General features: G+C 37.2%; 1 protein-coding gene across 4 annotated transcripts in view; it reads right to left on the minus strand.

Annotated features, from left to right (window-relative positions):
* The window catches only part of GPHN (gephyrin), a 551,792-nt gene that overhangs the window by 72,479 nt on the left and 453,587 nt on the right, over positions 1-25,726 (minus strand). For all 4 annotated transcript variants that reach the window (XM_018054058.1, XM_018054057.1, XM_018054056.1 and 1 more), the window contains 3 exons: positions 17,767-17,859; positions 7,934-7,989; positions 386-505 (listed from right to left, as the gene is read on the minus strand). In XM_018054058.1, the coding sequence (XP_017909547.1) occupies positions 386-505; positions 7,934-7,989; positions 17,767-17,859 (269 nt within the window). The remainder of the gene's footprint in view (positions 1-385; positions 506-7,933; positions 7,990-17,766; positions 17,860-25,726) is intronic.

The following is a 25,726-nucleotide window of genomic DNA, read 5'->3' on the forward strand; positions in this document are numbered from 1 at the left end:
GCCCAAATGTTCTTTGTTAAATTCTTTTGTAAATTCTTCACATTTTATCAGAAGCTAGTTTTGATAAGCAAATTTCTCAGCTAGATGGTAGGACAACAGTTAATATCATTGCTTTTTTATCTTGAGGTAGTTTCTTTCCTTGCTTGCAAATGCAATTTCTTGGCTCAAATGTGGTTCAAATTCTGCTGTAATCCCAGTAATGGTCATAAAAACAATTTCTATAATAAAAGGTTTTCAAGCCTAAGGCAATTCCTTATTCACTATACACTACAATGTAAGGTCCTAACATAAAACAATTGGGCTAATCTCATAAACATTGCAGAAAATGGGCATGACTTATAATACTGCCACAGGAATGAAGCCATAAGACCTGGTAATGACGTACATCATCGGATTCCCTGATCAGTTCAGTATCTTCCACCTGCACTACTGCGTCAGCACCACAGGGGATTGGAGCACCTGTTGTAACCCGCATGACTTGTCCTGGCATTACTGTCTGAGTTGGCTGGAAACAGAAACACACAAGAAAGAGGTGATTTACTTTGCTCCTGCAAAGGAAACTCTTGCAGATGTAACAGTTTTTGAAACAAACCATAAAAGGAAGATCCCCTGGAGAAGGAAATAGCCACCCACTGCAGTGTTCTCGCCTGGAGAATCCCATGGACAGAGAAACCTGGTGGGCTGCAGTCCACAGGGTCACGAAGAGTCGGACATGACTGAGTGACTAATACTTTCTTTTTTTTCACTTTCGTAAAAGGAGAGTCTTATTCATTTTGGGAAAATATAAAAAAAGTCAAACAGGTACACTTAGACCAAAGAGGCTTTCACTTGACTTAAGGTGATGACTATCAGATGTTTTTCTTGGTGCCCTGCTTTCTTTTTGAAGAACTGCCACTTATATTTGCCACTATTGTCTCTCACTCAGTGTGAATTTTCTAACATATGTAAAGCGATATGATAGTCTTTTAAAAAATGCCATGCAATATGATTTTTATGAATGACAATTATGAAAAACCAGCATGTTGATCATTTGCTGAAGTTCTGATGTTTGACAAATATAGTATTTTATTAACAAACATTTTGGTTAAATAAAGGCAGACCAGAAAATTTACTGCTCTTGAAAATCTTTATAAAATATATTAGTGTACCATGCAATTAATAATAAAAGTTTAGCAAATATAATTATATAATCTAAAAAACTGTACATTTTAAAATGGTTAAGATGGTACATTTTATGTTACGTATTTTTCACCCCTTAAAAAAAAAGGAATGATTAAGGAAAACTATCCTTCCACTAAATGTACAATCAAAGTAAAACTGGAAATTCATTTGTTAGAAAAGCCTTAAGAAACTTATTTCTATAATGTTATTGCTGCAAATAATGCAACCGATAGCTAATATTTGTGGAATACTCAGTCTATGCTAGGCTTACGGTTAAGTGCATTATTATGTTTCAGAATATAAGCCCTATAAAGACAGAAATTTGTTTCATTTTCTGTTTGCCTCTTTAGCTCACATCATCATTTTCTATTCCTAGAGGCTGGTTTTCGCAGATTGTTTCAACTGGGTTCTCATCACTCTGGCTTCTGGTTAAGTTCAGTCAGTGGGAGGGGCTAGCAAGAGACTCACTGGAGAAAACCCTGAGGCTGGGAAAGACCAAGGGCAGGAAGAGAAGCGGGTGAGAGAGGACGAAATGGTTGGATGGCATCACTGACTCAGTGGACATGAATTTGAGCAAATTCTGAGAGACAGAGAAAGACAGGGAAGACTCGCATGCTTCCGTCCATGGGGTTGTAAAAACATGGACAGACTTAGTGACTGAACAACAAGAGACGAGAGGGTAGGAGAGAAGTACAATTTTTATTCCCCGTCCTGTTTCCCTGCTGGGTTGCAGTTTGGTGATGGCTATGTCATATCTAATAGCACTGATGCCACATTTCCTATTAGGGGGCCCTCTCCCATAGCTATCAATCTCCCAGGTCCAGATACCACTTTCTCTCTTTGCCCCTTCAGACTTAAAGGTGGGAATGAAATCTTATTGTTGCTAGCACCTGAATGTTTCACATTCCTTTGTTAGTTTCCTTTGAGTACTTGCATTCATCTTTAATCACTACCTTTGCAGACATATTTATTGCTCTATCATCCCAAAGCCTAGAGAGTATCTGGCACAAAGTTGGCAGTCAATAAGTATTTCCAGAATGAATGAAAAAGCATGCATGATCTCACTATCACAATAACTACATGAAGCATGTAATCCTTCTTGGCTTACAATCCAGTGATCTCATTAATTTTTTCCAAGTCATTGGGGAGAGATTCTTGAGATCAGATCTGGCATTGAGCTATGTACTTTATTTCCTCTTACTCTGATATTTGAATAAGAGACATTTCAGGTTTATCCAGAAATATTATATTCTAATATAAATAAATGTTCAAACTACTGCACAATTGCACTCATCTCACACACTAGCAAAGTAGTGCTCAAAATTCTCCAAGCTAGGCTTCAACAATATGTGAACTGAAAACTTCCAGATGTTTAAGCTGGATTTATGAAAGGCAGAAGAACCAGAGATCAAATTGCCAATGTCTGCTGGATCATAGAAGAAGCAAGAGAGTTCCAAAAAAACATCTACTTCTGCTTCATTGACTATGCTAAAGCCTTTGACTGTGTGGATCACAATAAACTGTGGAAAATTCTTAAAGAAATGGGAATAACAGACCACCTTACCTGCCTCCTGAGAAACCTGTATGCAGGTCAAGAAGCAACAGTTAGAAATGTACATGAAACAATGAACTGGTTCCAAATTGGGAAAGGGGAACATCAAGGCTGTGTATTGTCACCCTGCTTATTTAACTTATATGCAGAATACATCTTGTGAAATGCTGGGATGGATGAAGCACAAGCTGGAATCAAGATTGCTGGGAGAAATATCAATAACCTCAGATATGCAGATAACACTACCCTTATGCTAGAAAGCAAAGAGGAACTGAAGAGCCTCTTGATGAAAGTGAAAGAGGAGAGTGAAAAAGCTGGTTTAAAACTCGACAATCAAACAACGAAGATCATGGCATCTGGTCCCATCACATCACAGCAAATAGATGGGGAAACAATGGAAACAGTGACAGACTTTATTTTCCTGGGCTCCAAAATCCCTGCAAATGGTGACTGCAGCCATGAAATTAAAAGACACTTGCTCCTTGGAAGAAAAGCTATGACAAACCTGAAAGTCATTCAGTCGTGTCCGACTCTTTGAGTCCCATGGACTATACAGTCCATGGAATTCTCCAGGACAGAATACTGGATTGGGTGGCTATTCCCTTTTCCAGGAGATCTTCCCAACCCAGGGGTCGAACCCAGGTCTCCTGCATTGCAGGTGGATTCTTTATCAGCTGAGCTACCAGGATTTGTCTGACAAACCTAGATAGCATATTAAAAAGCAGACATTATTTTGCCAACAAAGGTCCGTATAGTCAAAGGTATGGTTTTTCCAGTAGTCACATATGGATGTGAGAGGTGGACCATAAAGGAAGCTAAGCACTGAAGAACTGATGCTTTTGAACTGTGGTTTTGGAGAAGATTCTTGAGAGACCCTTGGACTGCAAGGAGATCAAACCAGTCAATCCTAAAGAAAATCAATCCTGAATGCTCAATGGAAGGACTGATGCTGAAGTTGAAGCTCCAATACTTTGGCCACCTGATGTGAAGAGCTAACTCATTAGAAAAGACCCTGATGCTGGAAAAGACTGAAGGCAGGAGGAGAAGGGGATGACAGAGGAGGAGAAGGGGATGACAGAGGAGGAGACGGTTAGATGGCATCACCAACTTGACGCGAATTTGAGCAAGCTCCTGGAGATGAAGGACAGGGGGATCTGGTGTGCTGCAGTCCACGGGGTTGCAGAGAATGGGACACGACTGAGCAACTGAACAACAACAACACTGTAATTTTCTACCAAGATAATACACAGAATAAAAAAAAAAAAAAGCTTAGGGCCCAATGCATTAATTTGTTTCTTCAGCGCCAGACACTGCTTATTATCTGGTACATTTCTTAATTCACTAAACATGACCATTTTGCAGTGTGGTGATTTTTTTTATGAAAAGTATGAATGTTTGAGATATTTGTTTTTTAGTAGAGGTGTTAATGTCAAAACTATCTTACGAGCTTGTGCAATTAAAATATTTAATACAGACTTTTAAAAGACTTTTTTCTGCTCCAAGTGCCTTTTCAGGAAAGTGAATCCCAAAGTGAGTTTCAGGTAGTTGCTTCTTAAGCTGAAGTGTGTTAGCCTGCAGGCTACCTCAATTTAGTCTGGATCAATGTACCATACTATGCAAATTTACTTTAAGTTTTAAGGTTATACCTGTAATTTTCCCTACTTCTTGGCTTAAACTAAGTCGTAAGAAGTGTTTTTTGGGTAGCTATTAAAAAATTTGGCTCCTATCCCAAAACAGCAATTCTAAGTGCTAGCTGAAGGATTCCTACCAGCTCACTTATAGTAAACCCAACGTAAAACATATTCCCAGATATACAAAGATATTTATATATCCACTGAGAGCAGACATATAAATGGCAATTGAATTGAATCAACTAGAAAAACTCTAGCAATACATGAGGTACTTCCTATAGATTGCTAAGAATACTCCTTTTAGTTTTTATACTTCATATACTTTATATAAAGTAAAAACTATCCAAATCTTGATTTTTCCTTAATAGAGGTATTGAGTTGGATTTTTTGAACTTTGTCCAAAGACAGCACTTCATAATTGCATAACTGAAATTGAAAGTGTCCAATGCCATGAGATTAAAAGACGCTTACTCCTTGGAAGGAAAGTTATGACCAACCTAGACAGCATTTTAAAAAGCAGAGACATTACTTTGTCAACAAAGGTCCATCTAGTCAAGGCTATGGTTTTTCCAGTGGTCATGTATGGATGTAAGAGTTGGACTATAAAGAAAGCTGAGTGCCAAAGAACTGATGCTTTTGAACTGTGGTGTTGGAGAAGACTCTTGAGAATCCCCTGGACTGCAAGGAGATCCAACCAGTCCATTCTGAAGGAGATCAGCCCTGGGATTTCCTTGGAGGGAATGATGCTGAAGCTGAAATTCCAGTACTCTGGCCACCTCATGCGAAGAGTTGGCTCATTGGAAAAGACTCTGATGCTGGAAGGGATTGGTGGCAGGAGGAGAAGGGGATGACAGAGGATGAGATGGCTGGATGGCGTCACTGACTTGATGGACGCGAGTCTGAGTGAACTCCGGGAGTTGGTGATGGACAGAGAGGCCTGGTGTGCTGCAGTTCATGCGGTCGCAAAGAGTTGGATGCGACTGAGTGACTGAACTGGTATTGAATGCTAATCAATAGGACCGAATGGCAAGTGACTAAGATCAAGTATTTCATACATCAATAAAGTATGTTGTAAATAAAAAACTGTCTTAGTGGATGCAGTGGCACTCTAGGTCTCAAGCATATGTACTTTCAATAAACGAGCAATTTGCCTTTTGCAAGATCTCTGAGACTGATTTAAAGTGTGTGTGTGTACGATACATCCGTTAGAGATAAAATACATCCCAGGTAATTTGAGGAAAAACCCTGTTTTTTTGTATAGTGTTGATCTTTTTTTCCTATCATACTTTTATGAGAACTTACAAGAAGCTGGCAATTTATAATTTCACAACTTTTCTTGTGCTTCTACTTTTCAGTTGGAAGTCATAACTAGTAATAAAGTTTAAGGGTCCATAAGGTTCTTAACAATCTACTACCTATGCCTAAGTATACTAGGCTGTGACTACCACAAACACTACTAGGTCTTGACTTACACTACACTATCTGCTTGGTATGGTCCTTTTTCATTTCTGTTTTTGTAAAAACTCTTACACCCAGCTCCAATGTCATTTTCCTAACCCTTCTAGGATGAAATGCTTAACCTCTCTATTGTTTTCCACAGCACATGACTGACAGCATTAGTTTAACACTTAAAATATTGTATGATATTTAGTTGTTTATACTCTGTCTCCTCCACTAGATATAAACTGTTCAGAATATTAATCATGTATTAATCTACTTTATATCCCTACAACCTAGCAGAGTGCTTGGTACAAACTGTAGGTGTGTTTGATAAATGTTGGATAGACTCAACTGAAGATCAGAGAAGTATTCCTTGAATAATTAATATTTTGGAGCTTTGTTAAAAAATGGATGCTTTAGACGTCCATTGTTGATGGATATACATACCAAGAGGTGAAGTAAGTTATGAGATCACAATCTAAGTTATTCATAAAAAAAAAAAAAAGGGACGCAAGACTAGTTGTTCTTTTTGTTAGGAAAACAGTCATGAAGACTGAAATAAGCCTATGTATAGCACGGATAAGGATCTAATTACTACAGTGCTAGGTTCAGTGTCAGAGCTCTGTACACATACTCCTTGGTAGCGGTGAGGGAGCTAGGGTTGCCACCATTAGCATCATATGCTCCTGTATATTTCCTCAACCCCTCTCTATTTTTAGTACATATGGGAGGACATGCTAAGGTATGGGACATAGCTTTTGTTCAACTGCTCTATTTATTATTTCCTCCTTTATTTTTATACAATGCTTATGAGTGCTTGGTCACAGCAGAATAGTGTGCTGGTCTTTTTCTGATTCTAGTCAATAAGGAAAGAGCTCTTTTAATCAACTTTCACAGCTCACTAGATTAACATACGCTTCCTACTGAACAAGATGATGCCTACAGTACACTCTGAGTTTGAAACTGTTAGACACTTGTAAACTACTGGTCTAAGATGCAAACTGTTTGTTCCCAAACTTGTTTGTACCAGTTTGTGGCGATAGCTGCTACTGTATCAAGTTATTTAAGTAAATATTCCATAAACCAATGATATATGAGGGTAAAAAGGGTTCTATTTTTCCTGAAAAAATTAAGCTAAGCCTTTGGAACATCTCATTTTAAAAAGTCTGCTAAAATAGAACTCCTGTCAAATTAGGTGTAGGTGAAACAACTGTAAAACGTACTGTAAAAATATAATAAAAATCTAGAAGGAGTCTATACTTAGACAGTGTGCAAAGGTCCTTAAAATTTCTTCCACTTTAAAGAAACCAACGCTAGAAATCCCATATAATGCCCTGTGGGTGTAATAGAAACTCAAATAGTAGATACTTATTAAAAGAAAAGCCTTGGCTCTCCATCAGACTAATGACAAATAAATGTTCATTTATTTAATTTAAATTTATTTTAAAAGATAATTTGCCATTTGCAACTTATTTCCAATCAAATGACCAATTACTAGTATCAAAAGCAGTAAGAGGACTTCTATTGCATGGCCACCGTGGCCCATTAGTACTTCATTTTTTTTTTTTTAGTACTTCATTTCTTACTGGAAATATATGTATATCTGTTCTCTGGTTAGCTCCCTAATGAGTAAAATTAATCAAAATGATTAGCATGTACACCAGTGGTGGATTCATGTTAATGTATGGCAAAACCAATACAGTACTGTAAAGTAAAATAAAGTTAAAAAAAAAAAAGATTAGCAAGAAAGATGAAATAATTTGCTTCTTCTAAGTTTTCCTGTTTATAACATGAGTTGGGGAAAAGTCTGAGAAAACCTCTTAGAAATTATAGCTCTATTCAGAACATTAATATTTATACTAAAAGAAAGATTCATTCAATCACAGGGCTGGAAAATGCTTGTGGGGCACGTCTGTGAGATATACTAATAACACTGTGTCCATGCTATATATGACTAGAGGTAGGTTCTTTCAGTTAAGAAAGAATTCATTTGATTCTTTCTCAGGGGAATCATCATTTCATCTCTTTGATGACCCATCTAATCCTTCTCTAAGATTTCCATAAAAACAATGGCAGAAGTTTAGGATTAGACTCTGAAAGTCCATGAAACTAAAATCTTTAGGGCCTTTTTCAGGCTTATGTATCTCACCTGTTCACCAGCTTGGGATTCTCCAATGATGAAACGATCTCCTGGGCCATCAGCAGCTGTAAGAGGAACAGAAGCAAGAACAATCATCAGAATGTACCTATGGCAAGGAATAAGAACCTAGTCTTGGAATTCTAAAAGTTGACTCAAATGATTAGGCAAGGCTTCAGGAAATTGGAACACTTTTCTCATCACCTAGCTTAGAAAAAAGTTTTGTTACTATAATACTAGTTAGATCGTTGGTATCCACAATTTATAAGTACCAATAGGAGTGGTTCTAAATGCGCCCTTTCCTGGGGTCTTTGGAGACAGTTTTCTTGTTGTTCCATAATTTCCACTCTTGTACTTTTAAATAGGAAGTTCTTTTAGTCTATCCTCCTAAATAAAAGGGTATGTATGTGTGATGTGTGTGTACACACTCGTGGAGACTTGTACATGAAGTGGTGGTGGTGGTTTAGTCGCTAAGTCGTGTCTGACTCTTGTAGCCCACCAGGCTCCTCTGTCCATGGGATTTTCCAGGCAAGAATATTGGAGTGGATTGTCATTTCCTTCTCCGGGGGATCTTCCTGACCCAGGAATCGAACCCAGGTCTCCTGCATTGTAGGCAGATTCTTTACCGACTGAGCTATGAGGGAAGCATGATGTAGGGCAAGGAGATCCAACCAGTCCATTCTAAAGGAGATCAGCCCTGGGTGTTCTTTGGAGAGAGTGATGCTAAAGCTGAAACTCCAGTACTTTGGCCACCTCATGAGAAGAGTTGACTCATTGGAAAAGACTCTGATGCTGGGAGGGATTGGGGGCAGGAGGAGAAGGGGACGACAGAGGATGAGATAGCTGGATGGCATCACCAACTCGATGGACATGAGTTTGGGTGAACTCTGGGAGTTGGTGATGGACAGGGAGGCCTGGTGTGCTACAATTCATGGGGTCACAAAGAGTCGGACACGACTGAATGACTGAACTGAGCAAAACTGATGCTTGAAGGAAATGAGTTGCAGAATGAAGTAACTCAGGTAGAAAAGGTTCAGTACCTTTAACAAGTGATAGTAATAGAGCTAGGATTTGAAAACTCACACCCTGAATTTCCAATACAACATTATTTTTTTATGAAAGATCAAAATGCTGCTAAAAAAACAAAATACATAGGCAGTGCTGCATCACAATTTCCACGGACTGCTTATTTTTAAACTGGAAGAAAACACTTTCAGAATTGAGATGGAGAAAACTTCCTATCCAATTTTTTTCCACATACAGTACAGTAATGGCTGGATGAAAAGATACTCCTGAAGATAAATGTATTTAAAAGGGTTTTCTTCACATACAACTCAGATTTCAGACCAATACTACTGTCAAGGCAATATGTACCTAATGAGTTTTATGATCATGACCATTATCTCCTTGTAACTGGCATACAGCAAGGGTCTTGGGGCACACACACAGCAAAGACAACACTATTTATATGAATATTTTAATCATATTTGCAGCCATGTTTATAAATAATAAAAAGCATTTTCCCTCTTTTAGAGAAGAGATATAAAATTCATTGTTTCTTTATGTGACTGCAAGCCATATTTTTTCTAAAGGCATATATATACAATGCTTTTTTAAAAGTCACATTTTTGTATAGCTGGCTTTGGTTTACCTAATGTGAAGAGGAACAAAAATTAACATTAGGTGTCTTCTACTTACTATATGTTGTATCTTGTGCTTTTTAGACTTTGTCTCAGTTAATAAACTCTTGGCTTTCTGGTGTTTTTTTTGAATCCTACTATATTAATATTTTCAGTGTTTACCTGTAAAAAAGAGACTACTGCAGTTTTCCTGAATGGCATTCTTATTATGCTGCTTTCATGGGTTCTCTTTTCTTTTTAATGAAACAGTTTAAAACAGATAGAGAAATCACTGCTTCAACAATTATCAACATTTTATCAATTTTGTTTCATCTATACCCACACTCAGTATTTTAAAACTAATCATAATTTTCTTACTTTAGAAAATTAAGAAGTCAATTATCTTTCAGAGTTTTGCACTAATTGCATCTCAAATCTGAATAAACATTTTTATTTTTCTGCTAGAGATATTATTAGCTTTCTGCCTCCCCATAGCAACCCAGACGCTTTCTTTTTTTGCCTCCTGAACAAGGGGAAATTAGCATGGTTTTAGAGTAAAAGTTGAATCTGAATCCTGGTTCTGACTATTATTAGCTTTAGGATTTTCAGCAAATTACTAAATTTTTCTCTAAACTTCAGTTTGCTTGTTGATAAAAATGGGAATAACCATACTTTAAAATATGGTTTTAAAACATTTAAAATAACCATATGTTAAAATATACCTTTTAAGGCTTTTTATTTCTTTCATTTATTCACTGAATTTCTACTGAGTGTCTTCTATGTCATAAGTGTCATACTAGATGCTGGGACAGAGTAGAGAGTAAAACTAGGTGTTGTTGTGTAGTAGCTAAGTTATCTCCAACTCTTTCGCAACCTCATGGAGTGTAGCCCCCCACGCTCCCCTGTCCAAGGGATTTCCCAGGTAAGAAGACTGGAGTGGGTTGCCATTTCCTTCTCCAGGGAATCTTCCTGACCCAGGGGTTGAACCTGTGTCTCCTGCATTGTAGGCAAATTCTTTATGACTGAGCCACCAGGGAAACCTAAGTAAAACTAGATACTGTTTCTATTTTAATGCAGTGTCAATTTGTTGCAATGTTTTACACAAATAGAGGTGGGCTCTAAAATCATCCTGTAAGTAATTTTTTAAATGAAAAATAGAAAATATATTTTATCACACATGGTAAAGATGAATATTATTTCAAGAAACTTATTTTGTTTATATATGTATGCATGTATATTTATATGTATTGTATATGTATATCCTTGGTTTATGATGTATAATGTATTTAGTGCCTGTCTTTTTATGGGTGTGCTGCTGCTAAGTCGCTTCAGTCGTGTCCGACTCTGTGCGACCCCATAGACGGCAGCCCACGAGGCTCCCCGGTCCCTGGGATTCTCCAGGCAAGAACACTGGAGTGGGTTGCCATTTCCTTCTCCAATGCATGAAAGTGAAAAGTGAAAGTGAAGTCACTCAGTTGTGTCCGGCTCCCAGCGACCCCATGGATTGCATCCTACCAGGCTCCTCCCCATGGGATTTTCCAGGTAAGAGTACTGGAGTGGGTTGCCATTGCCTTTTCCAAACTCTTAAAGCCACTGAGATAGTGAGGGAGATAGATTTTAATGGTAATCAAATAGTCACATTAATGAATATGCAAATATAAATTAAGAAAACCACTCTAAAGGAAAGGAACACAATTTAATGAGAGCATACACTGAGAGTACCTGAACTACCCTGGAGGGTCAGGGAAAGCCACCTTGATATAAAAGATTTATGATTTGAATATGAAGGATAAGCCAGAACTAAGTAGGCAAAAAGTGTGTGTGTGTGTGTGTGTGTGAGGGAGCAGGAGAGGTGGTAAGGGGAGAGAGAGAGGAAGTGGAAATGGACAGCTGCATCTAAAGATATTCACCTAAAGGAAACTGTGTGTGTACAGGCTCTGGTTCTTGTCCTCCGTCTATCTTACAGTCTAGCTACTCTCTCAAGTACCGAGAATACCAAGATGACTCATATTTCAGCTCCGTAACATCTGCTACTCCCACTGCTTGGAGTGTCCTTTCCTTCTCCCTGCCTTCTGCTTAAAAACTTCTTAGTTTTTAGGACTTAGCTCAAGTGTCACCTTCTCTAGGAAGTCGTATCTGACTTCCTGCCCCTTTCTCTTTTATTTCCCCAGTGTATTCCTGAAGTAACTCTAATTACGGTTTCTTAATGTATTTGTAATCATTTGCTTATTTGTCTCAGGGAAATTCCTGGTACCTGCTGAAAAATAGGTATTCAATAAGTGTTCAATATATGAAGTATTTTCAAGTGAAAGAAATGAATGAGTGTGGCTCCTAAGAATCTTTTTAGAAAAATGAATCCATGAATGAAACAATAAATATTTTCTAATACAAAATGCTGTATTTTGAATGCCTTCCTTTTTCTGCTGGTTCATGGTATATTTTCTTTAAAATGTGAGTCAACATTTACCATCTTTAGAATGTTTAGAAAGATTGCTGTGATCAATTCCATATAACTTAGGTTATGTCTAACATAGTGCTAAGCTCATCACTGATGCTCAGTAAAAATGAAGAATATTAATAATAATAATTTATATTAATTTAATTATTAATAATTTAATATCTTGTTAAAATAAAGAATTGAACTTTGCATTTCCATAATACTTAGGTAGGAAGTTTGTAAACTGTCTTGTATGCATTAGTATTGTGCTTTGTAAATTTTCTTAAATAATTTTACGAACGTGTATTTTATCTCTTCAGCTAGATAATAAGCTCATTTGAGGTAGGGATCACTTCCTATATTTCTTTTTTGAAATTGTCTGCTCTTCAGTCCTCCTCTTGTTTTCCTGTTTCCCTCTTCACACATTCTAATACACATACACTCAAAACACTCATCTCAAGTGTTCTGCACAAGCGCTCCAAGCAAATGTCATTATATAATGAGTGGCTAGATATAACGTGGGGCCAAGCTGGTATAGAGTGTCAGGGAAGCCAACATCTTAAGCAGTCTTTAAGTGAAAGAAGCAAGATGCTTTGTTACCAAGGAAGGTACACTAGCTGGGGAGAGAATATGTCTCACTTTAACCAGGTTCTCCACTTTCCTCTGAAAATTTCCACCTGGGAACTATGCCTCTCTGTTGCTGGCTAAGGAAGGTTTAGTCAACCAACATTATAGAAAGTCCCTGATACCAATGGAGGAGTCATTTTTACCATTTCCCTTTTAACAGTGCTTCTCAACTCTTAACGTACATAGAAATCACTTAGAGAGCTTGTTAAAATACAGATTCTGATTCAGTACGCTGGGATAGGTCCTGAGGTTCTACATTTCTAACAAGCTGATGCTTATGCAGCTGGTTAAGGGACTACCCTTTTTGAGAAGCAGAGCACTCTAAGACTGAATGGAATCCAGACAAATTCAGACTAATAGAAAACTTAAATAAAAAAATTAGTGAACTACAACAGAAGTTCTGATTTTATACCAACAAGGCTCGTTATTTACATAAAGGCAGAAAAGTAATGATCAATCTACCTAACTTGTTGATACTTATTTTAAAAACCTATTAAAGAGATACGTTAAAAAAAAAAAAAAACGGTTGCCATTTTCAAGATGAATTCTACCAGCTTGGGTGGGAGGGGGCAGAAGTGGAGGTACAGTGGTAGATGAACCTAAAGCTCGGAAAGAAAGAAACTAAATCAGCCACAGTATGCCATTAGAAACAATGGATGGATTGCAAGGATTTCTGTAAAGGCTTAGACTCTTTCCACCTCCCCCCACCCCTCAATTCTGGCATTTCGGTTAATAGCTTTTCTTTTATGTTTTGCAACTGTAGAATTTAATTTGAAGGAAGTGATAAAAGCAATATAAACCAAATCCTAACAGCAAATGCACTGTATAAGCAATTTATAAAGCTTAATGCTAGACCCTGAAGCTGCTTCTACCTCCACCTTTTTAATGTGGAAACACTTTTAGTCTTGTTCACCTCTTTATTTGAAGATCTCTGATTATATCATTTGATATAAACTTGATAGCATTAGATAACTATTCAATGTGGCAATATATAGAAAATGATCATCCTAAGACTATCTGCCCTAGAATTATCCCTCATTTTCATTTTCTAGTCACGTGGGAGCTCTCTTTAAATCTCTTACAGCTATTCACTTATTTTCAGTAACAAAAGTCTCATTGTTTCCACATTAGGGTTGAATAAATGGAGGCCAGAGAGATAGCATAACTTTCAGAGGTCCTAGGAAGTATCTTCAATGGAGCAGTAAGGCAGAGGGACTAAGATTTTGTTTACTCTAACTATGGAACCAAACTAAGGCTGGTGCATAGGCAACAGGATAATAGTATCTCTGTGTATACTAAGGTTAACATTACAGAAAGAGTCTGGAGTGGTGGCAAAGGTAGATGACAAGACTAACAGGACAGGACCAGTACTTGCTGCACTTACACTGAGGGATTAAATCTGGTGAATTGTTTGGGATTTTAAATCTGCTGCCTGGAAAGCAGGGAGCAAGGAGTAGTACAGATGAATCAGAAGGCATTTCATATTCTTTATCATCATCTTCCAGGAGAAAAATGCCCATATATTGTTAGTATTGGGAAAAAATTTATTATTTCCTTAAATATATTATTTTAAGCTTTTTGGAATTAACTAAAATTAATTATTTCAAATTATCTCTCGACTCACTTGAGCAGTGCTCCTATATCATAAGGCTCTCTTCTTCATCCAAAGTGTCCTACGGTGGAAGACTAAAGGCTGTCAAGTGAATTGGAGAACCAGCTGTGGCCAAACAGGACTTAATTGGACAAAACAGAAACTCTTAAACATGACTTTTGTGACAGAATAAGAACTAGTTCAAAATTAAAAAAGTTATACAGAATTTTAGTATGTACTTTAACCTACTGGGAGGAAGTACATAAATGTTAATAGCAGCTAGACAGTGATAATGGGTAATTTAAAAATGTTCTTTTTGATTTTCTATATTTCCATAAGCATGTATTTAATCAGCAAAGAAAAAAATATTAACTTAAAATGCAAAGATTTTCTTAATTTTCCGGAATTGTTTGCTGCACATGGTTTTTAAAATAATTATCGGCTTGTTTATAATTTTTCCTTTGCCTAAATCATACCTAAACTAATTCTGAAGCGATAAGTCTTTCAAATTGAACATTTTCAAGAGAGTGAACTTGGTATTGAGATACATTTGCCTTTATTAATGAATCAAGAAGCAACTGTGAGACAATGGGCATCCACATCTCTATAGGAGGCTGTGAATGCATCAAGAAGATGATTAGCTTAATCAGTGTGAAGGGAGAAATAACTTCAAAAATAAGAATAAAACTATTGAATTGCTTCTAGCTGGTAAGTGCTACTTTCATTTTCTCTGCTTATATCTTTCAAATTCACTCCCTCCTCCTCCTGAATGTAGTTTTAGATTTATTAATTTACATCATCATTGCTTAATTCCTGTCTTCTTTATACTCTATTCTTTCTTATTCTTTAAAAGCTGTTCCTATTTCTTTAGCTACTTGTTACTGTCTTGATTTTTCAACCCACATACCTTAAAGCAAGAGATCCTCCAACTGGTTTGGAGTTTTATCCCACATGTTTCTGAAGGATACTGGCTAATGCTTAGTGATCCAGAGCAAGTTAGGAACCTCTTTACACCTAGAGGGTTAGCAATGTTCACAGGTGCCACGGGTTATTACTGGAAGGCCTAAGGCAAAGGCAGAGGAGAAGAAAAACAGGGAGAATAAAGGGAGTGGGGAGGAAGGAATGGGAGTAAAGGAAGACAGGGTGGAGAGAAGAGGTGCAGGAAGTAGAGTGGGAGAGAGCCACAACAGCAGCCTCAAGGCTGCTCTTCACCAAAACACCGCCTAGGGTGGTGTTACAACACAGAAAAGACTCAGACCGTGCCTTTTCGTTCACTGAGAACCTTTGCTGCCTTAATTGTGATGCTGATCATAATTAACCAACCATTCCAACTTTGAAATGTAACCATTTCCACGATGGTTTTCTGTTATATCTCTGTTATATGTTCCATATCTTAGAGAACTAGCAATACTTCACAGGAAAAAAATAATGTGAATTAGCTGCATGGCAGCTTGTCTGCTGAACGTTTTATACTGTGAGATGCCATTTTAAATGTCTCTGTGTGTTTGTGTACATGTGTGAAATAACTAAAAACACCACCACTTTAAAACAATAGACTATGATAGTCTAAATGGTAATTTTATATATACATTTCTTTGATAGATTGTACAGTTGCAGAAAGGCTCTTTCATTGTTCATGTGGGCTAACTAAAAAAACTAAAAGCAATAGTGTTATATTGAGCTGCTGCTACCTTAGGTAAAAATCACAGAACAACATTCTGTTTTGGAATAATTCTGTCTCATATTATTTACCTCCTCACTTTCTCCTACTTTATATTACTGAGAATATAAAAAAAAAATAGACTTTCTTGTCCCTTTGGTGTTTCATCTGCTGTAGTTGTTTGTTCTACTCTGGAAGTAAGAATTCTTTTTCATTTCAAAACAATCCAATATGGTTACCAATTAAAAGTTCAGACAGAAGCTACATTTAGAGGGAGCAAGAAAGAAGAGTCAATGAGGCTATCAGAATACTAAAATAATTTCTTTCTGAACAGTATTCATCTTAATAAACATTATAGAAGAAATGAACTTAGAAAACAAAGGAGGCAGTGGGTATTTGTTATTTGTTTTCAGCTCTAATTTAGATAACATCACCGACTCAATGGACATGAACTTGAGCAAAGTCAGGAGATAGTGGAGGACAGGGAAGCCTGGCATGTTGCAGTCCATGCGGTTGTAAAGAGTCGTACACGACTTAGTGACTGGACAACAAAAACAACTAATTTAGTGAGATCAAGCTAAATTAGGTGCATTTAAGATAGCCTCGTGAGAAAGAATATACTAGGAGGAATTAACCTCTCCATTGTTTTATGAGAATAACAGTTCAGATAATGTTATCCTTTTTTCAGAGATGGTTTAAGTAAATATGATTGATAACAATAGGTACTATTATGAAACATTAAAAACATTGAGAGCTTTTTTTTATGCCAGATACTTTAAGACTTTCTACAGTCTCACTTAGTCCTCACAATAACCTGTTGGGGTAAGCATGGTTATAATTATTATAGTTTTATAGACAAGAAAACCAAGGATCAAAAAGTTGAACTGATTTACTTAAAGTTACACAGATGGAACTGGTACAAGAGCCCAGATCACTTTCTTTGCTTGAAGTCCATAACTTTAACCATTTGTTCTACTGTCTCCAACACAGAAAGATACGCCTAAGAGTTGGTGATACAACATTGAGGAGATCAGTGAATATATTTAATCACAAGAAAAAGGAAAATATTTTAATGGTTAGATACAGTATAAAAAAATAAAAAATGAAGACAGTCAACTAAGGGACTCCATAAATGATCATTAGAAAGGAACTGGCATTCTTAACAGCTCTGATAAACTGGGAAATGCTTTTAGCCGTTTCTTCAATGATGTCAGCCAATATAATATAACTGATATTAGTTTCTAAGCAATTCAGTTGCATTTTCATTTTGTGTTTTCTTAAATTGGGCTTTAGGGAGGCAAATGATTTTGCTTTTGAGCTTTATGCCATCCCAGGCAATTCTGAAGGCGTGAACTGCTGGTACCATCTGGGGCTTTGGAGCTCTGAAATATAGGACCTTCTAGGGATTTAGAGGTTTCCCTCACACTTGCTTTCTATGAAGCTCTTATTGATGTTTGAATTTAAAGCAAAAGAAAAAAACTGGGCCACTTTATCCCATGGTGGGAGTCTGCTTGTCTTCCTTGGACCTATAGATGTTTTCCACTAGAAAACATTTGGAAAACTTTAGACTAAGACTGTCTGCTATCTGGTATATGTAGAGGCCAAAAGAATTATGGAACAGTATCTTTATCAATCTCTACATATTTATTTGTGAGTAAGAATTTTCAAGTAACTACAGTATTTTCTCTGAAGTTTCACTCAAGATTGTGCCAGAAAATATACAGGTATAGGTTAATTGTTATCTGTGAATGTATTTTGACAACCAAGGGGGAAACAGATGTAACAGTCATTAGGTACTTGGGCTGAGCCAAAAATCTAGAAACAGAACACTAAAAACAAAGCAAAACAAGCCAACAAACCCCCCAAAACCAATGTGAGTATGTTGATACTCAAGAAAACCAAAATACTTACCTCGGACAGCATAGCCATCTTTTACTGACGCTGGGAAAGGGGGTAGGTTGTCTTTCGCATATACATCTTGAGCAAGGACTCGCCCCATTCCATCTGTAAGAGAAAAAAAGGAAAATATGGATGTTGAGTGCAGTGGGTTAAACAGGTGGTCCTAAACAAGACGGACGTAAGTACTTGTCTGACAAGGCTTGTATAAGGGCTCAGTCAGATCTCCGGATTTCTATCCCAAGGAATAGGCGACAGAAGGAAGAGATGCCTCCTAGTGTCTGAAATGAAAGATTAGATCAGTCAATGAACAGTAACACTTGTAGGGGTTATTTGAATACGAGTAGCTACACAGTCAGAGAAGGCGATGGCACCCCACTCCAGTACTCTTGCCTGGAAACTCCCATGGACGGAGGAGCCTGGTAGGCTGCAGTCCATGGGGTCGCTGAGGGTCAGACATGACTGAGTGACTTCACTTTCACTTTTCACTTTCATGCATTGGAGAAGGAAATGGCAGCCCACTCCAGTGTTCTCGCCTGGAGAATCCCAGGGACGGGGGAGCCTGGTGGGCTACCGGCTATGGGGTCGCACAGAGTCGGACACGACTGAAGTGACTTAGTAGTAGTAGTAGTAGTATTAGCTACACAGTCATCAAAGATGTGTTCAAGTTGATGTGTCATAAACCCTTTTAACAACTCAAAGATGATTTTCTTTAAAAAGTAAGTTCTTAAATAGTCATAGTCATTGACCCAGTGATTTCACTTCTAAGAAAATGGACAAGTCTTCCTGTATGTGTTTATTTAAGAGTTGCTTACATTAGTGAGAAATGGAAAGAAATAAAAAGATTAACAATACAGAAATTTAAACAGTGATGTATCCTTATGACAAAATGTTATACAATATTTGTATTTTATAAAGAATATTCACTGACACAAGAAAATTCTTATAATATGCATTTTAAAACATGTAGAACTATACATGTAAAGTATAATCTTAACTATGTTAAGATATATGTGTATAGATCAATACAAAAAGATGGGAAGGACATACATGAAAATAGAAAGTATTTGTTTACTGCAATATGTTAGAATTATGTATACTTTTATACCCTATGCTATACTTTTCAGAAAGTTTCCAAATTTTCTACAATGATCACATGTAATTTTTATTTTTTTCTTTTAGAAGAGAAAAGTAAAGAAAGGAGCTTCCTTAGCATTCTATTTAACTTCAGCCAAAAATTTGACATTATTAACTTAAAAAAGCAGTGACCAGAAGAAGAGCATCAGTAATGTATTGGGTGAAGTGGATATTCAAACCACTATTCACACAATCTGGATGACAAGCATCTTTGGTGAGCTCCCAGGAGTTTGATTTCATGCCAATAAGAATAAAAGTTTCAAGAGTCACGACCAATTACTTAAATCCTCTAGTGAGAATCTGCCCTTATTATTATCATTACTATTGCTATTCAAGAAGTAATATAATAATTAATAGGAGGTAGAGAAGGAAGAAGAAGAGGAGGAAAAAAAAAATCAAACTTCACTCCAAAGACTATAGGTATATACAACTTGATTTACACGTTTGTATAGGTTTATAAAATGCTATTGTTTCCAGAGCTGGATGGATGAGGTTTTTTGGGTCTGTCTTTTGTTTTTAGCTTTGTCATTCTTAGCTACTTTGGGTCCTCTGGTTTCTAGAACCCAGGACAAAGCAGTAAGTACAGACAGATTTTAAATTTTGTACTCTGATCCACAGTAATAGTGATATTGACCCTTTTTAAGGAAAGTGACACCTGAATTGGGAGAACTAGCTTAGGTACCTTCAGGAGGTTGAAACTATTCTGGAGCTATCCTGAGCTATGGACCATACTTTGTAAGCCAGAGAAGTGGTGGGACTAGAGGGCCTTGTTTGTATACACATATACAACATTAATTCCCAAATGAACCTGAAGCTATAAGGCAGCCTCTGATAGTGGACCGTATGGCATCTGCTTAGGGTCAAAATAAACTACTTGGGTTAGCTCCTTATCTGAAACTATTCTGTCCAGTGTGGTGAATGAAAATGGAAGTATGACACCAGTACAGATCCCAAGAGAATAACTTTTCTGGGATTTGAATAACTCAGTAATAGTATTTAATAATCAAAGACAGCACTAGGGCTGAGATCTAGTTTATCTGGTAAATGTTTATATAGCATTTTATAAATTACCAAGTAATATCACATATATAATTTCATTTAATTCTTAAAAAAACTTAGTAAAGCATTATTATATTCATTTTAGAGGCGAATTAAGAGAAGTTTAAACAGGTAACCTACCCAAGATCACATATTTTACAGGTGGCCAAGAAAGGACCTAAATTTAGATCTTAGAACTTCAATCATTAATACAATGGCAATAGCTATATACCCTTCACATACTGTTCTTCTTCTGTTCTAACATTTAAAAAAGCTACAAGATGAGTCCTCAAAAAAATTAAAGATAGAATTACTATATAATCCAGCAATTTCACTTCTAGGTATATATTCAAAAGAAGTAGTAGTAGAAACTTGAACAGATATCTGTGTGCCTATTTTTATAGTGGCATTATCCACAATAGTCAAGTGGAAGTAACCCAAGTACCCACTGACAGATGAAGGGGTAAACAAAATGTGGTACATATATATAGGAATATTATTCAGCCTTAAAAAAGAAGGAAATTCTTACATACGTTATCCATATACATATGGATGAAACTTGAAGGGACTATGAAATAAGTGAAAATAGCTGAAACAAGCCAGCCACAAAAGGCCAAACATCGTATGATTTCACTTTTTCGAGGTAATTAGAGTATTCAAAATTATGGTTATCAAAAAGTAGAATGGTGGTTGTTATGGGCTGGGAAAAGGGAAGAATAGGAAGTTATCTTTTAACGAGTATATAGTTCCAGTTTGGGGTGATGGAATAGTTTTGGAGATGGAAGGTAGTGACAGGTGTAAAACAACGTAAATGTATTCAGTGTCGCTGAACTGTACAGTTAAACATGATTAAAATGATAAGTCTTATGTGTTACCACCGCCACAAAAAACTACAAAGAATGGCTGTCACCAACAGTTAGCACATGTATTTTCCCTCCCTAGGTCCTTGCCAGTAGCGCAAGAGAAGTGATACAATCTCATCAAGACTCTTTTTACTTCCATATTCCAGGAAGAAAGAGGCTGAGCACTTAGTATGCTAGGTTCAAAAGCCTGTTGATACTGACAGTCTTAGCTACTGCAGCAGCTTAACATAACTAAGGTCTCATTGATGGCCAATTTAGAGAAAAGTGTATCAGCTGACTTGATTTCTCCCTTTAATGCTTGAGTTATTCATATATCTTATTGCGCAATTCCATTCTGGATGGTTTCTAAGGTATAGGGTCTGAGTGAGTGAGTGAAATCACTCAGTTGTGTCCAACTCTTTGCGACCCCATGGACTATAGCCTACCAAGCTCCTCTGTCCATGGGATTTTCCAGGCGATAGTACTGGAGTGGATTGCCATTTCCTTCTCCAGGGGATCTTTCCACCCTAGGGATCGAACCTGGGTCTCCCGCATTGTAGATAGACGCTTTACCATCTGAGCCATAGGGTCTATTCAACCATAATTTGATGCAATTAAATTCTGGAAACTAAAGTAAAAATTCTGTTTCCAGTAATAATTGCCCCTCCTTACTCCCATTTTACCATACACATAAACACTAAAAAATAGCCTTCAAATCTGAGGAGAATCAAATAATAATGACAGATTGAGATGTACATATGACCAGGAATTATTGTTTATTTAATTATTTATTGAAATATAGTTGCTGTAAATGTTATATCAATTACAAGCGTAGAATATAGTGGTTTGCAACTTTTAAAGATTATACTCCATTTATACTTACTATAAAATATTGGCTATATTCCCTGTGTTGTACAACATATGCTTGTAGCTTATTTTATATCTAATAGCTTCCTTACCCCTACCTATATTGCCCCTTCCTTCCTTCCTCTCCCCACTAGTAACCTCTAGCTTGTTCTCTACACCTGTGAGTCCGCTGCTTTTTTGTTATATTTACTGGTTTATTTTAGATTCCATATATAAATGATATCATACAGCATCTCTCTTTGTCTGACTTATTTCACTTAGCACATATAGTGTGTGTTAGTAGCTCCATTGTGTCCAACTCTTTGCATAGACTGTAGCCTCCCAGGCTCCTCTGCCTATGAAATTCTCCAGGCAAGAATACTGGAGTGGGTAGCCATTCCCTTCTCCATGGGATCTTCCTGACCCATGGGTCGAACTGGGGTCTCCTGAATTGTGGGCTGATTCTTTACTGCCTGAGCCACTGGGAAAGCCCCTTCACTTAGCATAATATCCTCTAAGTCCATCCACAATGCTGCAAAAGGCAAAACTTCATAATTTTTTTATGGATGAGTAGCAGTCCATTGTGTGTGTGTGTAATGTCTTTATCCATTCATCTGCTGATGGACACTTAGATTGGTTCCATATTTTGGTAATTACAAATGATGTTGCCACGAACACTGGGGTGCATGTATCTTTTTTCATTACTGTTTTTGCTTTTTTGGATACATACCCAGGAGTGGAATTGCTGGGTTATATGGTAGTCCTATTTTTAGTTTTCTGTGAAACTTTCATATTGCTTTCTGCAGTGGCTGTACCAATTTATATTCTCACCAACAGTGTAGGTGGAGGTTCCCTGTTCTCTACATGCTATAACTGAGTTATTTAAATGCCACAATCTACCCAAGATTCACTAGGCTACAAAATAAAACAAGATCCTATTTTAAGAATTCTGTAGCACTAGCGTAAGGCTTGCCCAGCATAATTTGGAAAATGTTTATACTGAGATTGAGCTTTATTTCTGACAAGTGTCTAGTTTCTGATACAAAGAATGATCTGCTGCACCTTAAACACGGGGGGCTTTTTCTTATTTCTATGCCTTTGCAAATAATGTTGCCTTGGACAGGAATATTTTTTTCCTTCTCCTTTCCTGTGCCTAGTGAATCTTAGGTATCCCCTAAGTTTCAGCTCAGATATCACGTCTTTCGTCTTCTGCCTCTAAACAAGAAAAAAAAGTTCACTGGCTGATTTATTTATTCATTCATCATCAAACACTGGGAACCTACTATATGCTAGACACCGTGGACAAAAATACTAGTAAGACCTGGCTGATTTCCTCAAGGAATTCATATGTAACAGTATATGTGAGAAAGGGGAATATGGAAAAATAAAAATATGACTACAAGATAGTACAGTATGGGCAGTGACAATATATCATCAGGGTAATATGGGAGGTATACAGAAAAAATCAGCTCAGATCATGAGCTCCTTACTGCAAAATTCAGGCTTAAATTGAAGAAAGTAGGGAAAACTACTAGCCATTCAGGTATGACCTAAAACAAATCCCTTATGATTGGAGGTGACTGGACAGAGTGGATGGAGGTCCATAGCAATACACAGGAGGCAGTGACCGAAACCATCCCAAAGGAAAAGAAATGCAAGAAGGCAAGTGGCTGTCTGAGGGGGCTTTGCCAATAGCTGAGGAAGAAAGAGAAGACAAAGGAGAAAGGGAAAGATACACCCAGCTGAATGCAGAGTTTCAGAGAATAGCAAAGGAGAGATAAGAAGGCCTTCTCAAATGAACAATGCAAAGAAATAGAAGAAAACAATAAAATGGGTAAGATTAGAGATTTCTTCAAGAAAGTTGGAGATATCAAGGGAACATTTCATGCAAGGATGGACATGATAGAGGACAGAAATCATAAAGATATAACAGAAGCAGAAGAGACTAAGATGAGATGGCAAGAATACACAAAAGAACCAAAGCTATGGCAAACCTAGACAGAGTATTAAAAAGCAGAGATCACTTTGCCAACAAAGGTCCATATAGTCAAACCTATGGCTTTTCCAGTAGTTATGTACAGATTTGAGAGTTGGTCTGTTAAGAAGGCTGAGCGCCAAAGAATTGATGTTTTCAAATTGTGGTGCTCAAGAAAACTCTTGAAAGTGCCTTGGACAGCAAAGAGATCAAACCCCTCATTCTTAAAGGAAATTAACCCTGAATATTCACTGGAAGGATTGTTGCTGAAGCTCCAATACTTTAGCCACCTGATGTGAAGAGTCAACTCACTGGGAAAGACCCTGATGCTGGGAAAGATTAAAGACAAAAGAAGAGGGCAGCAGAGGATGAGATGGTTAGATAGCATTACCAACTCAAAAGACATGAATGTGAGCAAACTCTGGGAGATAGTGGAGGACAGAGGAGCCTGTTATGCTACAGTCCATGAGGCTGCAGAGTCTGACATGACTTATTGACAACAATAGGAAAGAAACCCACCTAATCAACAATTTGTGGAACATCAAGAAAATCTTCCTAGATGAGATGATACCTACACTGAGTTTTAAAGTTTTAAGTACAAACGAAGTAGGAGAAGAGTGGGGGGCATTTTCGACAACAGAAGCAGGATCAAGGGAATTTAAACTTAATCTTATGAAAATGGGAATCCAATGAAGGATTTTAAGCAAAATAATGACTTCAAGTTAACCTCCCAGCAGCATTTAAATCTCTTCAGAGATAATGGAACTTTTAAGGAATAGCACTTCTTAATAGAACTTTTTAAGTGCCTAGTGACAAGACACAGAATGGTTTGGAGGGATTATACACAGTCTTCATATTTTTCAAACATTTGTATCCATCTGTTGTGGTACACTTTCCACATGACATTAGGTTGTTTGTGAAGCTATTATGTCTTGACTTCTTCATTAAGTTGTTAATTCCTTGTTTTCACAGCATAATTCACCTATCATTGTATCCCCAGTACCAAGCACAGTGCTTGGTACTTAAAAGGCACTCAGAAGTGTTTGCTGAATGACTGAGTCAATGAATGAGTACATTAATGATTAGGACTAAGGAGGGAAATGTTGGATAAATAGAGAAGAGAGTCATATCAATCAAATATTAATACAAACAACTTCACCCAAAGAATACATATAATACAGAAGGACATCTTGCTAACTTTTACTTTCATTATTCCCCATTTAGACTCCTTTAAGCAAATCTTTTTGTATAATGGATGCTTACCTCCATGATTATAGCAATGACTTCCCTAAACCTGGACATTTTCCTTTTGCTATCAGTAAATGTCCATCATCTATTTCAAGACATCATTAAAGATATAGGTTCTCCTTGATGCCCCTCTGAATACAACTCTGTATATTCAGTTAGTAGTATATCAGCAAGTACTTGGAGAGTTGTGTGTAAGAGTTCTCAGGGTGATGAGTGTGAGAAGTGTGCATTAGGTTTCTTAAGTTTCTGAAGACACAGAACTGTATTTTTTCTTTCCCTTATGTCTAATCAAAACAATAAATACAGGTTATATTCAAAATAACTTTTAGCAGCCTAGACTTCCAGGAATCTTTGCTATTATTTAAATTCTGTTCTTCTTAAAAGGGAAGGATAAATCCAAGAGAAATGAAAACATGTGCTGTGTTTAGTTGCTCAGTTGTGTACAACTCTTTGCGACCCCATGGCCTGTAGCTTGCTGGGCTCCTCTGTCCGTGGGGATTCTCCAGGTAAGAATACTGGAGTGGGTTGCCATGCCCTCCTCCAGGGGATCTTCCCAACCCAGGGATCAAACCCAGGTCTCCCGCATTGCAGGAGGATTCTTTACCATATGAGCCACCAGGAAACCCCATGAATACTGGAGTGGGTAGCCAATCCCTTCTCCAGGGGATCTTCTTGACCCAGGAACTGAACCAGAGTCAATTGAAGGCAGATTCTTTACCAGCTGAGCTACCAGAGAAGCCCAATGAAAACATATGTCCAGGCAAAAACTTGTAAACAAATATTAATTGCACATTATTCATTAATACCCAAAAGATGGAAACAATCCAACAGTCCATCCCTTGATGAATGGATAAATAAAAGTGATGTATATTGGATTAGCCAAAAAGTT

The sequence above is a fragment of the Capra hircus genome, chromosome 10 (genome assembly GCF_001704415.2).
Source record: "Capra hircus breed San Clemente chromosome 10, ASM170441v1, whole genome shotgun sequence".
Lineage (NCBI taxonomy): Eukaryota > Metazoa > Chordata > Mammalia > Artiodactyla > Bovidae > Capra > Capra hircus.